The sequence below is a fragment of the Meriones unguiculatus genome, chromosome 3, assembly GCF_030254825.1.
Source record: "Meriones unguiculatus strain TT.TT164.6M chromosome 3, Bangor_MerUng_6.1, whole genome shotgun sequence".
NCBI classification, from domain to species: domain Eukaryota; kingdom Metazoa; phylum Chordata; class Mammalia; order Rodentia; family Muridae; genus Meriones; species Meriones unguiculatus.
Genome location: NC_083351.1, coordinates 97,022,409 through 97,040,300, shown reverse-complemented (window position 1 = coordinate 97,040,300; position 17,892 = coordinate 97,022,409). Strand labels below are relative to the sequence as shown.

The 17,892-nt window shown below is 40.6% G+C and overlaps 1 protein-coding gene across 1 annotated transcript in view; it reads left to right on the top strand.

Annotated features, from left to right (window-relative positions):
• The window catches only part of LOC132652860 (zinc finger protein 208-like), a 40,224-nt gene extending 24,164 nt beyond the window's left edge, over positions 1 to 16,060 (top strand). The window contains exons 8-10 of the mRNA XM_060378793.1: positions 736 to 862; positions 1,350 to 1,445; positions 14,417 to 16,060. Of these exons, the coding sequence (XP_060234776.1) occupies positions 736 to 862; positions 1,350 to 1,445; positions 14,417 to 15,519 (1,326 nt within the window). The 3' untranslated portion in view covers positions 15,520 to 16,060. The remainder of the gene's footprint in view (positions 1 to 735; positions 863 to 1,349; positions 1,446 to 14,416) is intronic.
• The last annotated feature ends 1,832 nt before the right edge of the window (positions 16,061 to 17,892 follow it).

Below are 17,892 nucleotides of genomic sequence, written 5' to 3'. Positions count from 1 at the left end.
ACCATGCTTTAGCGATAGCACAAACACGTCAGTCAATACCTGTCAGTACCTGGAAAGGGAAACTGACTAAAGATCAGTGTGATGTCTGTTTGAATTCTCAAACGGTGGAGTTAGTCCTCTACTTGGTGATTTTTTTTTTTTATCGTGTTCACATCTTTATTTTTCCAAGTTCTTTCTGTATTGTTCTTCCCTTTGCCTGCCCCATCTCAGGTTTCTTGTCACTGTCATTTGCATCACTTCTGAGCTCTGTACAAATTCAGAAACTCAGACTGCAACCACAGCCACTGCATCAGAATCTGTGTTTTCATCTCATTTCACTTTCATGATTGTGCATATTAAGTGTTGAGAAATTCCTTCTTCCATACCATGACTTTCTCCTGTGAGCAGTGAAGGTGTGTGTATATATGTATGTATGTTTGTATATCGACAGTGCAAGCATATGGCACTAATATACATTCTTGTGCGTTTCTATACATGTAGAACCACCGGCCTTGGGTGAGCACCACCAATGTGTGCTGTGCTACCTCACATCAGTCACCAATTAAGAAAATGCCCTAGGTTTCCCTACAGGACAGTCTCCAGGAGACTTTTTCTCAGTTATGCTTCTCTCTTCTCAAATGACCCTAGCTAGTGCCACGTTGACAGGAGAAGTATCCAGCCCAGTGCATCTTGGTATTTATATGAGTATTAATGGTTTAATTAAAGTTATATTGCATTCATTGGTCTTTATTTCAGGAAATGCTGTCCTTCTGGGATGTAGCCATTGATTTCTCCCCAGAAGAGAAAGAATGCCTGGAGCCTGCTCAGTGGAATTTGTACAGGGATGTGATGTTGGAGAATTACAGCAACCTTGTGTTCCTGGGTGAGGATTGCATCTATAGTGAATTTGTATCTCACCATCCACATGTAGCTTCCCCACTTTGTGCAATATCTTGTGGGAGTATTTGTGTTTCAGTGGTGAGTTTTATGTCCTTTTAAATAAATGAGGCAGGTTGTTCCGTAGCTAAGCGCAATATCATTGTTTTTCTCTTTGTGTGTTTCACCTGTCTGTGTTTTAAGTGTACATCCTTCATTATTAGAAGTTTAATGGCATGAGGCATGGAGCACACTTGTTAATTAAAGTGATTGACAATTCAGTTTTAATGTTTTTCCCTTGAAATGAAACTCAGAATCTGTACATTGTACATTCTTCATGTATTATAGTATACCTGTCAGAAACCATTTAAGGAACTAATTGTCTGCAGTCATTAATGCATCGTCTCTTTCCTTATGCATGCTGTACTGGAAGGGTCATGTTATTTCCTAGTATAATTACACTTAACAATCTTGTTCCCTTTTCCTACAAACAGGTCTTGCTGGCTCTAAGCCACATCTGGTGACATTTCTGGAGCAAAGACAAGGGCCGGCGGGTGTGAAGAGACAAAGAACAGCCCCTGTGCATTCAGGTCTGTAGAAATGAGAGGTCAGGAACAGAGTTGAGGTGCAGGCTTTCCCATGTGCCTGGAAACATAATATAGGAATAATTCTTTTTTGTTTGTTTGTTTAATTTTAAACAAATTACATCTGGAGTGGCTGCATTGTCATCTTCTGTGGCCTGGTAAGGCTGCTTCCCCCTCAGTGGGAAATAATCAAAGAGCAGGCCAATCAGATTATATCAGAGGCAGTCCCTCTTCACATTGCTATGTAACCCACTTAGACACCGAACCTTCGTGTGCTATATCTGTGCAGGGGTCCTAGGTTATCTCCATGAATAGTCCTTGGTTGGAGTATGAGTCTCTGGGAAGTTCCCTGTGTTCAAATTTTCTGGTTCTGTTGCTCTCCTTCTGTGGTTCCCGTCCTCTCCAGCTCTTACTAGTTCCCACTTCTTACATAAGATTCCATGGACTCTGCCCAACAGTTGGCCATAAGTCTCAGCGTCTGCTTTGATAGTCTGCAGAGTAGAGGCTCTTTTGGAGGCCCTCTGTGCTAGGTTCCTAGGTTGTTTCCTGTTTTCTTCTTCTTCTTTTGCTGTCCTTCCTCTTTGCCTTTCAGGATGGGGATTGAGCGTTTTAGTCAGGGTCCTCTCTCTTGCTTAGTTTCTTTAGCTGTACAGTTTTTAGTAGTTTTATCCTATATTATGTCTATATGAGTGAGTATATACCGTATTTGTCTTTCTGCTTCTGGGACAGCTCGAACAGGATGATCCTTTCTAGGTTCCACCATTTACCTGCAAATTTCATGATTTCCTTTTTTTTTTCATTGCTGAGCAATACTCCATTGTGTAGATATACCACAATTTCTGCATCCATTCTTCAGTTGAGGGGCATCTGGGCTGTTTCCAGCTTCTGGCTATTACAAATAAAGCTGCTACAAACATGGTTGAGCAAATGTCCTTATTGTGTACTTGAGCCTCTTTTGGATATATGCCTAAGAGTGGTATGGCTAGGTCCTGAGGAAGTGCTATTCCTAGGGTCTGAGAAAGCACCAGATTGATTTCCAGAGTGGTTGTAAAAGTTTACATTCCCACCAGCAGAGGTTCTCCACAACCTCTCCAGCACGTGTTGTTACTTGAGTTTTTGATCTTGGCCATTCTGATGAGTGTAAGGTGAAATCTCAGGGTCGTTTTGATTTACATTTTCCTAATGGCTAATTAGGTTGAGCATTTCTTTAAGTGTTTCTCTGCCTTTCGATATTCCTCTACAGAGAATTCTCTGTTTGGCTCTGTTCCCCATTTTTCAGTTGGATTACTTGCTTTGCTGCTTTTCAGCTTCTTTAGTTCTTTATATATACTGTATATTAGTCCTTTATCAGATAGAGGGTTGGTGAAGATTCTTTCCCAATCTGTAGGCAGTCGTTTGGTTTTGATGACGTGTCCTTTGCTTTACAGAAGCTTTTCAGCTTCATGAGGTCCCATTTTGATTATTGCTCTTAGAGCCTGTGTTGTTGGTGTTCTGTTCAGGAAGTTGTCTCCTGTGCCAATAAGTTCAAGGGTATTCCCCACTTTGTTTTCTAGCCGATTTAATGTGTCATGTTTTATGTTGAGGTCTTTGATCCACTTGGACTTCAGTTTTGTGCAGGGTGATAAGTATGGATCTATTTTCATTTTTCTACATGTAGACATTCAGTTGGACCAGCACCATTTGTTGAAGATGCTGTCTTTTCTCCATTGTATGGTTTTGGCATCTTTGTCAAAGATCAGGTGTCCATAAGTGTGTGGGTTTATCCCTGGGTCCTCTGTTCCGTTCCATTGATCCACCATTCTGTTTTTATACCAGTACCATGCAGTTTTTATTACTGTTGCTCTATAGTACAGCTTAAGATCAGGGATGGAGATACCTCCAGAAGATCTTTTATTGTAGAGGATTGTTTTAGCAATTCTGGGTTTCTTGTTATTCCATATGAAGTTGAGAATTTTTCTTTCCAGGTCTGTAAAGAATTGTGTTGGTAATTTGATGGGCATTGCATTGAATCTGTAGATTGCTTTTGGTAAAATGGCCATTTTTACTATGTTAATCTTGCCAAGCCATGAGCATAGGAGATCTTTCCATCTTCTGATATCTTCTAATTTTTTCTTCAGAGACTTGAAATTTTTTTCATACAAGTCTTTGACTTGCGTGGTTAGGGTTACTCCAAGGTACTTTATGTCATTTGTGGCTATTTTGAAGGGTGTTGTTTCCCTAATTTCTCTCTCGGCCCTTTCCTTTTTGTATACAGGAGGGCTACTGATTTTTTTGAGTTAATTTTGTATCCGGCCACTTTGCTGAAGGTGTTTATCAGCTGTAGGAGTTCTCTGGTAGAGTTTTTGGGGTCACTCACGTATACTATCTCATCATCTGCAAATAGTGATAATTTGACTTCTTCTTTTCCAATTTGTATCCCCTTGATCTCCTTCAACTGTCTATATTCTAGCAAGGACTTCCAGAGCTATGTTGAAGAGAGATGGAGAGAGTGGACAGCCTTGTCTTGTCCGTGATTTCAGTGGGATCGCTTTAAGTTTCTCTCCATTCAGTTTGATGTTGGCTATAGGCTTGCTGTATATCGCCTTTACTATGTTTAGATATGTGCCTTGTATCCCTGATCTCTCCAATACTTTAAACATGAATGGATGTTGGATTTTGTCAAATGCTTTTTCAGGATCTAGGGAGATTATCATGTGTTTTTTTTTCTTTCAATTTATTAGTATGGTGGATCACATTGATGGATTTCTGTATATTGAACTACCCCTGCATACCTGGGATGAAGCCTACTTGGTCATAGTGGATGATATCTTTGATGTGTTCTTGTATTCGGTTTGCAAGTATTTTGTTGAGTATTTTTGCATCAATGTTCATAAGGGAGATTGGCCTGAAATTTTCTTTCCTTGTTGGGTCTTTGTGTGGTTTAGGTACCAAGATGACTGTGGCTTCATAGAATGAGTTTGGTAATGTTCCTTCTGTTTCTATTTTGTGGAATACTTTGAAGAGAACTTGAGTTAGCTCTTCTTTGAAGGTCTGGTAGAATTCTGCACTGAAACCATCTGGTCCTGGGCTTTTTTTGGATGGGAGACTTTCGATTACTGCTTCTATTTCCTTGGGTGATGTAGGACTATTTAATTGATTTACCTGGTCCAGATTCAGCTTTGGTAAGTCGAATCGATCAAAAAAATTGTCTATTTCATTTAAGTTTTCAAATTTTGTGGCATATAGACTTTTGAAGTAAGTCCTAATGATTGTTTGGATTTCCTAAGTGTCTGTAGTTATGTCCCCCTTTTCATTTCTGATTTTGTTGATTTGGATGGTGTCTCGCTGCCTTTTAGTTAGCTTGGCTAAGGGTTTGTCTATCTTGTTGATTTTCTCAAAGAACCAGCTCTTGGTTTCATTGATTCTTTGAATTGTTTTATTTGTTTCTAATTGATTGATTTCAGCCCTGAGTTTGATTATTTCCAGCCGCCTACTCCTCTTTGGTGTGTCTGCTTCTTCTTTTTCTAGGGTTTTTAGGTGAGCCATTAAGTTGCTTGAATGAGCTGTCTCGAATTTCTTCTTGAAGGCACTTAGTGCTATGAACTTTACTCTTAGCACTGCTTTCATTGTGTCCCACAGGTTTGGGTATTTTGTGTCTTTATTTTCATTGAGTTCTAGGAAGACTTTAATTTCTTTCTTTGTTTCTTCCCTAACCCACCTGTCATTTAGTAGCAAGTTGTTCAGTTTCCATGTGTGCGTAGGCTTTATGCTATTTCTTTTGTTGTTGAGGTCCAGCTTTATTCCATGGTGATCGGACAGGATACAGGGGATTATTTCAATCTTCTTGTATCTGTTGAGGCTCACTTTGTGACCAACTATACGGTCTATTTTGGAGAAGGTTCCATGAGATACTGAGAAGAAGGTAAATTCTTTTATGTTTGGGTGTAAGGTTCTGTAAATGTTTGTCAGGTCCATTTGATTCATGACCTCTGTTAGAGACATTGTTTCTTTGTTTCATTTCTGTCTTGTTGACCTGTTCTTTGTTGAGAGTGGGGTGTTGAAATCTCCCAGTATTAATGTGTGTGGATCTTTGTGTGGTTTAAGTTTATCAATGTCTCTTTTACAAATGTGGATGCCCTTGTATTTGGCATAGATGTTCAGGAGTGTGATGTCTTCTTGGTGGAGTTTTCTCTTGATGAGTATGACGTGTCCTTCCCCATCTCTTTTGATTAATTTTGGTTGAAAGTCTATTTTATTAGCTATTAGAATGGCTACTCCTGCTTGCTTCTTGGGTCCATGTGTTTGGAAAGCTCTCTTCCACCCCTTTACCCTCAGGTAATGTCTATCTTTGTGATTTAGGTGAGTTTCTTGTATGCAACAGTTTGCTGGGTTTTGTTTATGCATCCATTCTGTTAGTCTGTGTCTTTTTATTGGAGAATTGAAACCATTGATGTTGAGAGAGATTAATGTCCAGTGGCTGTTAGATCCATTGATTTTGATGTTGGCTGTGGTCATAAGGTTGTGTGTTTGGTTGCTTTTTGTTTTACTGTAGTGAAGTTAATTATTTCCTGTGTTTTCTTGAAAGTAGCTAATTTTCTTGGGTTGTATTTTCCCTTCTAGTGTCTTCTGTAACGATGGATTTGTGTGTAGGTATTGTTGAAAGTTATTTTTGTCATTGAATATCTTGTTTTCTCTGTCTATGAGGACTGAGAGTTTTGCTGGGTATACTAGCCTGGGCTGACATCTGTGTTCTCTTAGGTTCTGCATGATATCTGTCCAGGCCCTTATGGCTTTCATAGTCTTTGTTGAGAAGTCAGGTGTGATTCTAATGGGTTTGCCATTATATGTTACTTGGCCTTTTTCCCTTGCAGCTTTTAGTATCTTTTCTTTGTTCTGTATACTTACAGTTTTGATTATTATGTGGTGGGTGGATTTTCTTTTCTGGTGTAATTTATTGGGGGTTTTGTAGGCCTCTTGTATTCTTATTGGCCTCTCCTTTAATTTGGGAAAATTTTCATCAATGATTTTGTTCAAAATATTTTCTGGTCCTTGGAGCAGGGAATCTTCTTTTTCCTCTATTCCTATTCTTAGGTTTTGTCTTTTTATGTTGTCTTGAATTTCTTGGACAGTCTGTGTCAGGAATTTTTTAGATTTAACATTTCCTTTGACAGATACATTCCATTGTATCCTCCACACCTGAGATTCTCATCTCTTGTAGTCTATTGGTTATGCTAACCTCTGTGTTTCCTGTTTTCTTCCCTAAGTTCTTTCTTTCCACAATTTCCTCCATTTGTGTTTTCTTTAAGTTTTCCAATTCTATCTTCAGGTCTTGAGCCATTTTGTTGATTTCCTTCACCTGTCTGACTGTATTTTCATGTTTTTCCAATTCTTTCAGCTGTTTGTTTGAACAATCCTCTTTTTCTTTTATTTCATTCAGTGATTTAAGCATTTCCTCTCTATAGGCCACTAACTGTTTGGCTGCAATTTCCTCTATTTTTTTACGGATGGCCATAAACTGTTTGTTTTTATCTTCCTCTATTTCTTTATGTATTTTATTTGTTTCCTCTGTTATCCTCTTCATGAGCACAGTTGTTAGGTCCTCTTCTTGCATTTCAATTATGCTGGGGTGTCTGGGGCCACTTGTCCCTGGATAACTGGGTTCTGGAGATGCCATATTGCTCTGGCTTTTATTGGTTGAACCTTTACGCTGGCCTCTACCCATTGGGTTATCTTGGGTTTTTGAAGTTGGTTTTCTGGTTTTTCCTGGAATCCTGTTGTTGAGAGAATCCCTTTGGCAGGAAGATGGTTTTTTCTGAAGGAAGCCTTCTCAGCTTTTTGGGTATAGTCACTGGATGGCTGATGTTTTTCAGGCATTGCCACTGCTCACCTCAGGTGTAGAGACCTGAATAGTAACTGTGGTCCTTATTAGTCGAGAGGGCTCTCCTCTCACCAGGAGTAGTTCTGAAGACAGCTGTCCAGGTTCTTGCTGTGAATTTAGTGATCTGTTGCTGTAACCTGTGTGTCCTGTGGTTTGGTCGGTTTTGTTAGGGATAACTGGTTGCCTCGTGAAGCAATATCTGGGGGTTGATCTCGGGGATCCTGGGCTTTTGTAGGTCTGAGGTTGGGGCTCTGTGCCCCAGTACCCAAGCAGTAATCTGTGGCGGGTGAGTACTGCTCTCCTGGTAACAGCAGGCTATCTGGGGCACAGCAGGATCCTGGTTTGTGCCAGTCTGCGAGACCTTTTCTGGGGATATACTGGGTGGTCTAAGTCCGTCCCCTTTGGTTAATTCCCTGTGAGTATTTCTCCAGACAGTGACTCCAAGTCTCTAGTGTCCTGGGGCACACAGTTCTGTCTGTGAGGAATAGTTGGTACAAAGCAGGTCTCTGGGCTGGCGGTACGCACGCCTGCCTGCCAGTCTTCGGGAGCTGGGTGCCCAACTACTCTCTGTGCATCCGGCTTGGGGCCAGATCAGTGATGGCGGCTTGTACCCACTGATCTGTGAGACTTTCCCCAGGTAAAGCCTGGGTGTCCCAAGTCAGTACTGTTTCCTTCCTTCCTGTGGGGTCCTCTCCGGACAGGAACTCCCAGACTGTGTTGCTCTAGGGCAGGCAGCTCTCTCTGTGCAAGAGAGCTGGGTGCGCAGGCCCTCTTTGTGCTGGCGCTGGTGCTGGCACTTGGAGCCCAGTTCAGTGATGGGGCTCGTTCCCGCTGGTCTGCGAGAGACTTTCCCCAGGTAAAGCCTGGGTGTCCCAAGTCAGTACTGTTTCCTTCCATCCCTGTGGGTCCCTCTCCCAACAGGAACTCAATGTCTCTGTTGCACTAAGGCACGCAGCTCCGTCTGTGCTAGAGAGCTGGCATGTGGCCCCTGTCTGTCCTGGCAGCGGGAGGCCAGTTCAGTGATGGTGGCTTGTACCAGCTGCTCTGCAAGACTTTCCAGAGAAAGACTGGGTCACCCATAACCAGTCCAGCTACTTTCCTTCCCTGTGGATTTTTCTCAAGACTGGGACTCCCAGTCTCTGGTGTTTTTGTGCCCACCATTCAGCCTGGGAAGGTGACTGGGATATGCAGGCAAGTGCCTCTGGTCTGATGACCTAGTGCCTTTGAGAACCAGGATCTCTTCCTGGTTCTGGCTGGGTGGCCTGAGCATGGAACCGACTAATTCCCATGCCATGGGGGTTTCCTCTCACCTGGGAAACAAGATTGCTGTTGTTTTAGGTCCAAGAGTTCAGTCTCTTGGTCGCTGTACGAAAAATGTTGTCCTGTTCCTTAGATGCAGTGTTCTCCTGGTGCCGCCATCTTTGCTCTGCCCGCTAAAAAAAAAAAAAAAATCAGGAATAATTCTTGAGTTCTCGCCTTCTGGTCTTTGTTGTCAGAGAAGCACATCTCTCAAGCATTTATGGTGCTTTGAGTCTCTGAGGCTTTCCCTAAAGTGATTTGTCTTGTATTTCCAGTGACTTCAAGGTTTTCCTTTTTGTTCAGTTTCCATTGTAATGTAAGACTCAGTGCTGGTCAGACTGAGAGTCATTTAGGCAGGGGTTGAGAGCAGGCTCTTGCCAGAAAGATCTCTACACCTAGGTGAGGATGACTGGTTTATAAATCCAAACCCACAGTTCCATCACACAGGCAGGCAGGCAGGGCAGATGGCTCAGCAGTTTCAGCTCTGCTGATTAGAACAACTAGGGGTTGAGAGCAGTTGGATGAAAGCCAGACAAAATGGAGTCACTTTGGGCAGTTCCTTCCCCACTGATCTTAGGGAAGGAGTCAAAGCACTGATTTACTCTGTAAGGTGTTATATTGGGCCAACAGGTACACTAACTTAACAGAGGCTGTTTTGTTTTTTCAATGAAGTTTTACCACTAGTTGATTATGAGGGCCATGCCATTAGACCCAAGATAGAAGGATCAGAGATCTTTAAATCCTTTAGTTGTTTATTATCCATGGATCCCCCTCAAACCAGCAATTGTGTGTGCCTCTGTTTCATGCCAGTTAATAGGTTTAGGCCTTTTATTGAGTTGTAATGCTCAAGTATTTTTTTTTAGGAAAATATTTTTATTGTGTATAAGGACTGGTATTCACCTACATGTACAGTCATGAATCATTAAACAAATCAGAAAATTTTATTTATAAAGCCAACATTCCCAGATACATCAGAGATAGTAAACTGTTTTATTTCAGAGTCCAGTCATGTGTAGTGATTTGTGGCTAGCCTGCAGAGTATATATGTTGTAGAAGATTACGGTATTTAATATTTTTTAAATTTTTTATTATTAGTAACATTTTATTAACATTGTATTCTAGCTGTATCCCACTCCTTCATTTCCTCCAACTGCACCCTCCCTCCCTCATCTACTCCTTGCCCCTATCCAAGTCCACTGATTGGGAAGGACCTCTTCCCCTTTCATCTGACTCTGTTTTATCAGGTATCTTCCTGACTGGCTGCAAAGTCCTCCTCTGTGGCCTAGCAGGACTGCTCTTCCCTTGGTAGGTAGGGAGCTCAAAGAGCCTGCCATGGAGTTCATGTCAGGAATAGTCCCTGTTCCCCTTACTAGGAAGTACTATTCCTGTTCCCCTTACTAGGGAAGTAATTGGTTACTGAGCTACCATGGGCTACATCCAAGCAGAGGTTCTAAGTTATATCCATACATGGTCCTTGGTGGAGTATTAGTCTCAGAAAAGACCTCTGTGCCCAGATATATTTGGTACTTGTGGAGCTCCTATCCTCTCTACATCATACTAACTCCCCCTTCTTTCATAAGATTCCCTGCACTCTGCCAAAGGTTTGATTATGAGTCTTAGTACCTGCTTTGATACACTGCTAGGTAGAATGTTTCAGAGGCCCTCTGCGGTAGGCTCCTGTCCTGTTACTTGTTTTCTCCTACGTCCAATGCCCATCCCATTTGTGTTTCTAAGTGAGGATTGATCATTTTTCCCCGGGTCTTCTTCCTTATTTATCCTCTTTAGGTGTATAGATTTCATTATGTTTATCATATGTTATAAGTCTATATAAGAGAGCTTACCATCAAAATGGCTAAAATAAAAAATTCAAATGACAACACATGCTGGAGAGGCTGTGGAGAAAGGGAAACCATCCTCCATTGCTCGTGGGAATGCAAACTTGTACACCCACTTTGGAAATCAATCTGGTGCATTCTCAGACAATTAGGAATAGTTCTTCCTCAAGACCCAGGTATACCACTCCTAGGCATATACCCAAAATTTGCTAAAGTACATAACAAGGATATTTGCTCAGCCATGTTTGTAGCAGCTTTATTTATAATAGCCAGAACCTGCAAACAACCCAGATGTCCGTCAGTGGAGGAATGGATACAGAAATTGTCATACTTTTACACAATGGAATACTATTCAGGAATCAAAAACGAGGAAATCATGAAATTTGCAGGCAAATGGTGGGATCTAGAAAAGATCATTCTGAGTGAGGTGTCTCAGAAGGAGTATTTAATATTGATCCATATGATTATTAAATGCACCAGTTATTATTTAACACATTATAGTAGAAATAAATGATACAGAAGCCTGTTAAGATTTTTAATAAGCCTAATTCTGAAAGCTTATTGATGAGCTGCTAATCATTGTCTAGTTTTAATTTTTACATATCCACAAAGGGCAAACATTTTAAAGCCTTAGTACCGAGTACGTGGTAGGAAAACATTTTAGAAAATTTTCATTATCCACAGAGAACTTCTGGGATGACTTTCATTAACATCAGTGTAAGTGATATGAAAAAAACATGTAAAGTTACTTTCTTACAATGATTTCATACCTAGGTCTGTAGAAAGTGTACAAACTTTCAGATGCACAAACACAGTACAAAGTCTGTTACAGAACTGTCCAAAGGAACTCCATTTAGGCTGAGTTTTACCCTTGCTTACTGAGTTTCCTGGGCTGTCTTGTTGATCTGCCTCTGCCTGTCACAGAGTCAAGGAGCAATCCTGACCCAGGACAGGGGCTTTGGAAGAAACTCTGTGACAGATATGCTTTGTTTTGAAATGGGTGGGGCATATCTTATCTCCAGGTGAGCTTTTCAGTGAGCTAAAACAGCATGTGATTTATAAACATGTTATCCATATTGAAAAGGCATTTGTTTTTCTATAAGACTGAACCCTGTCACTACCATATCCAGAACTGGTTTCTGTGTCTTCAGGTGTGGGCAGATACCCTGAGAAGCTCAACATGTATTTTCTCTCTCATAGATACCAATGTTTAGGATAATATACTGATTCTGTGAGGCAGGGACATATTGGCTCTGTTGTGGATCAACATCTAATCTTTAAGTACACAAATACCTGTCGCCTAGAGACTTTTAAACAGAAAACCACAACAACTAGACATCCAAGGAAAGCAGAAAGTTCTAGAAATGAAATGAAGAGTATCTGAGGTTAGTGGAACAGAAACAAAGGCTGACATCGGCCACAGGGCAAAGGAGTCCCCAAAACACACAAAAAGTCCTATCTCAGAGGAAGCAACCTTGCAGACCCAGTATAGAGGATCCAACATGGCTTTTATCTCCATTCGCCTACACAAGCAGTGTAGCTTAGGGACTTCAAGACAGAAAAACTGGATGCAACCTCTTGTCCACACTGAGCTTGAGTCGTGTCCTTGAGATGTCTGGGTTTCTGCTCCTGCCTACTCTGCAGGCCCTGGTCCTGCTGAGAAAACAGTGACCTTGTGTTCTGCTCCCACAGCCTCCTTGTGTTCTGCAGTAGAAAAGGTCTGTCCCCTACATGGACCTTATTGTGCATGGTTCCATGAGTGAAATTCCGTAGCTCAACTTCCACCCACCTGAGTACCCTTGGGGGATGTGGCTGGGTGTTGACTAGGTTTAGGTTCCTGACAAGACCATAATGGGGAGCTTAGTGCTGGGCATGTGTGAGTTGAAGTGGAATAGACATGGAGTTTCTGAGAATCAGTAATACAGCCTCAGAAAGAAGGTTGGCACCCCTCATTGCACACAGGCAGGACAGAGCAACCCACAGCTTCCAGTCACCTCAATTCCAACTTGAGCTCAAATAGTGGCCTGACTCCCTGTTTCATGGTGAGGGTCAGAAAAAGGTATAAAACCTAAGACACAGAACAATAGCTGAGACAGCATATATTGAATAGATTATTCAGTTATTCATTCAGCATCCATAGAAATGACATAAGGCATGGAATTAATTGAAAACTGTCATGCATTTCTTCTACAGTCAACATCTTTACTGTTAGAAGGAGAGCCAGGGGCAGTGGTGCATGCCTGTAATCCTAGTACTCGGGAGGTAAAGGCAGGCAGATCAATGTGAGTTTGAGGCCATCCTGGTCTACAAAGCAAGTCCAGGACAGCCAACACTTCAAGGAGAAACCCTTTCACAGAAAGGGGAAAAAAGGCAAGTTAGGGAAAGAGTTCCTGTCAGTCATTTTTTCACTTTATACTCTGTTCATAAGAAAAACATCTCCACCTACCTTCTTGGACTACAAGGAGGAGTAGGTTGGGTCTTGGTGTCAGAAAATACATTGGTCATTCCGGGACCTCTGGCTCTTATTGCATTGGGTTTATCGAGCCAAACCCACAATTACTCATACCAGAGGCAGGCTAGGGGCCTAAAATTTCAAACATTTAAATTCCATCGATTCAAACAATTCAAACAGTAGATCTTTGAAACCTGCATGTGAGGCTACATAACAGTGTTTTCGCAGCACTACTGGTTAGCCTGAGGAGTTGGGTAAAACTCAGCCTAAATGGAGTCCCTTTGGACAGTTCTGTAACAGATTTTCTACTGTTCATGTGCATCTGAAAGATTGTACACTTTTCTACAGACCTAGGTATAAAATCATTGTAAGAAAGTAACTTTGCAGGCTTTTATATTTTTTCCATATCACTTACACTCATGTTAATGAAAGTCATCCGTAAAGTGCTTTGTGAATGATGAAAATTTTCTAAAATGTTTTCCTATCACATACTTGGTACTAAGGCTTTAAAATGTGTGCCCTTTATGGATATGTGAAGGTTAAAACTAGAGAAAGATTAGCAGCTCATCAATAAGCTTTCAGAATTTCGTGGATTCAAGATTTGCTTTACTTTCCAATTTGGTATTCTGCATTGTTATATATAAGTGTGCATTACTTATAATCATTTCTTTCACATATCCTATATACTTTGTTGAATGGATAAAACACTTTTGATGTTTGTCCAGTCTCACACAATCACAATTATCTTTATTTTCTATGCTTTGCTATATAACTTCATACCTGTAAGGCCAAATAATATCTGTATTGCCTGATGGGTTTATCTAGTAAAATGCCCTTTCAACTTCCTTGGCTATTTAGCTATGAATAATGCCATTTCTTCTATGTTGTATTTGATTGTGCTCTTACTTCAACAGAAAGATAGATTGTTTCCACCTACTCTATCTTGTGAATTATGCTCGGTGAATTTTGGTGTTGAAATATATACTAGTTTCTCATTGATGCTTCCGTATTTATGGGTAGATGTCTCCATTTTAAAAGATTAACCTTATACCTAGATCCCCTGTTCAAAGGTAGTTCATTGGCTGCTCAGTTTCCCAGTTGGTTTACTAGCAAGGAGAGCAGGGGATATCTCTCATATGAACTCAGTGGCTGTCTCTGTGATCACTTCCCCCTGGGTTGTACAGCCTTGCTAGGCCACAGAGGAAGACAATGTTAACAATTCTGATGACACCTGATAGGCTAGTGTCAGATAAAAAGGAAGAAGGACCTCCCCTATCAGGGGACTAGGAAAAGGACATAGGGGGAGAAGAAGTAGGGTGGGTGGAACTTGCAGGAGATGAGGGTGGGGCCTGCAATAGTGATTCAAAGTAAATGAACTGTAATAAATAAATAATAAAATTATAAATTATACTTGTATCAAATTATGAATTATAAATTATAATAAATAAATTAAATTTTAAGAAAGAATAAAGGTAAGCTTTATAAGTATAAAGAATATTGCTTAACTTTCCGTATCTCAACTTTGGCTCAACAGGAATAACACTTATTGATCATAATTATCACATCAAGGCCATTGATTATAATTTCCTCCTTGTTCAACGCCAAAGAATTCATACAGGGAAGAAACCCTACAAGTGTGAAGAATGTGGCAAACACCTCAGTTCTCGTAGGACACTTTCTATACACCAGAGACTTCATACTGGAGAAAAACCCTATGAATGTAAAGAATGTCACAAGGCCTTTAGCACTAGCTCATCACTGTTTATACACGAGAAAAATCATACTGATGAAAAGACCTACAAGTGTGAAGAATGTGGCAGAATGTTTTACTATCCTTCAATGCTGAAGCAACATCTAAGAAGTCATTCTGGAGAAAAACCCCACAAATGTGAAGAATGTGGAGAATCCTTTTGTGATCCCTCATTCCTTAAGCAACATCAAAGAATTCACTGTGCAGAAAATCCCTACAACAGTGAAGAATGTGGAAAAACATTATCCTGTTCTCCACACCTGCAGGAACATCAAATTCATACAGTAAGGAAACCACACAAGTGTGAAGAATGTCATAAAGCCTTTCGTTTTTACTCTGGCCTTAGAGCACACAAGGTAGTTCATACTGGAGAGAAACCCTACCAGTGTAAAGAATGTCATAAAGCCTTTCGTTATTACTCAGCCCTTAAAATACACAAGACAGTTCATTCTGGAGAGAAGCCCTACAAGTGTGAAGAGTGTGCCATGGGCTTTTGTTTACCATCGTGGCTTAGGAGACATCAAAAGATTCACTCTGAAGACAATTCCTACAAGTGTGAAAAATGTTACAGAAGGTTTTCCTGTTCTGCAAGCCTTCAGGAACATCAAACAATTCATACTGGAGAGAAACCCCACGGTTGTGACAAATGTCGCAAAACCTTTCGTTATCACTCGTCTCTTAAGAGACATAAGATAGTTCATAGCAGAGAGAAATTCTACAAGTGTGAAGAGTGTGGCAAGTGTTTCTGCTCATCTAAATACCTTAGAAGACATGAAAAAATTCACTCTAGAGTCAAGCCACACAAGTGTGGGAAATGTGGCAAAGCCTTTGTTAAGGGTTGTAGCCTTAGTCGACACATGACAGTCCATACTGGAGAAAAATGCTAAAAGTTTACTCTTGTTTAGCCCTTAAAAGACATCAGATGATTCATTCTGAATACAAACTCCATTAGTGTGTGCTAACAATTCAAACCTTATCCAACTCATATGAATCCACAGAGTCGACCACTGTGCCCTCACCACCAGTGTGTTCAATCAGTGTGTTTGAATCTAGCATTGACTAATGGGTTTCTTTTCTCTGGAACTATAAATGTTTCCTGAAATGGTTATCATGTTGTAACTTGGTCCTTTGAGCGCCCTGAATCTGAGATCTGGGCTGTGGTGTAGGTACTTTTCTTTTCCCTGTTATGTCACCCAACCCTGTCGTATCATTGCCTCTGAGTGTGTAAGAAGCTCCCTAAACTCACATGTGTCACCAGGTTGACTTTAGTAAAATGGTCTACACGGTCTCTAACCTGGGTGAGTATAAAATGGTCTACATGGTCTCTAACCTGGGTGAGAGGGCATTAGTGTTTGTCTCACTAGGAAAAGCTAGCAAAACATTGTCAGTCATCCTTGGTTTAGAATAAAGAATCTCTTACTCTCTTTAGTTCAGAGCAGTGTTTCTCATACGACTCCAACTGTCCTGTCTTAGAATCTTGGGGTCATTCTGAAATAAGGACCCAGGCCACATGCACCTACTCAGCAGGAATGATGTTTTTGATCAGTGGATATGTGCTTGTCAGTCATGATATACTGGAAGTGCAATTCTTACTTACCTATTGATACAGATCCTAAAAAGTCCTATCAAATTTGAATTTACTAATTTATGTAAACAGTTAAACAGGGGCAATTAAAACCTAAAAGTTAACAATCTAACTTATAAATAATAAATGTCCCTAATGTACCAAAAATTGTTTTCCTTATGCTAAGTATAACTGAAGTTCATTTGCAGAAATAAGATGGGAAGGAGAGACCAATTTATATCTCTGATTTTATAGTCTTCTGTACATGATACATCCTAAAAAATATACCTCAAACAAGTTTAACATAAACTTAGTATGTTTAATACAATATAAATTTAAAAAGCAACTGTAATTATATTTTTAAAGATCCTGATCTGGAAATAGAATGCTAGAGCTAAAGGTGTTAAGTTTACAATACTCTTTGGTGGCAGGACATCCCCAGGCTCACATATGACTGTTTCCCTTGGATGTTCACAGACCCTATCAGATTAAATTGTGTGCTAGCCACGTAACACATGACCTGATTAGGATGTAAGGAAAAGGCTTTGTGAAAGTCTGCTGCTCCTGTCTGCCCTGCTCCATCTGCTCTTACAATCTGGCCCTGGCTAACTAACTGGTTGTTAAACTTTTTCAAATGGTAGGTCACCTCAGTAAAAATGGTATCAAGGGCCCTGTACATAGCCTTTGTAAAAATCAAGGATTTGAAAATAAGATAGAAGACGGGAATGATATGATTAGGTGAGGTCAGGTTACATTGACATTACATCATCCCTTCTGGAGCCTCTTCAAGCAAGTACAATGTGCTTCCCAACTTCTGTAGAAGGATTGCTTTCCTGCTGGAAGCGGTCTAGATGTATACACAAGATCCTGCCCAAAAAGTGGCCTTTATATTGTGTTTTATAGATGGATGGGTCCCTTCTTCTGTGCTGTAGAACGGAATAGTGAAACAAACATAACCTGAGAGCTCAGTATACATCTCATATGTATGTAACCTATTAACTTTTAAAACCCTACCCTCACTCACTTCTCATTGTGAGCCCAGGCTTGCTCACTTATACACCTAAATGGTTTAATAATCAGGGTGAATTGTAACTTTGTCACACTGATTATTTCTTTTACCGGTTCTGTACTAAAGATAGAATTGTCATGAACAGTGGATGTAAAATCAGGGGTTAGAAGCTTAGATGCTTCCTCTCTTCTGGCTAGCTTTCATAGTGGAGATACAATCTAGGTATCCTACTATAGAAGTAACAGTTCTCTTACCCACCTGTGAACCCAAGTAGAATAAATGGCCTGGTAAGATATGCCCATGGAGCAATAGTGACAGCAAAGTTATGAAAGTAGTGGAAGTAGCAAACATTATCTGGTTGAATTTAAATCTCACTCCACTGACTGTAACTAATGACCTGTGGTGTTGATCACAGGCAAATCCGTGCCTGTATACATGATCTGCCCTAGGGAGATCCCAAGACTGGTATTCTTATGAGTGGTAACTAAATGAACGTAAGTTCTTGTCTTTATATCCACAGATTCAGGCACCTCCTAATGCCTACCAGAAAGTTTAATTGTGTGGGAGATGGAGACTACTACACAGATTCAGTTTGTCAGAGTGTGGAGAATAATATACCCTGTAGAGAGTACTGACCTAAATCGCACACCTACACCTCTCTGCTAATGCCAAAACTCAGGGACCTCT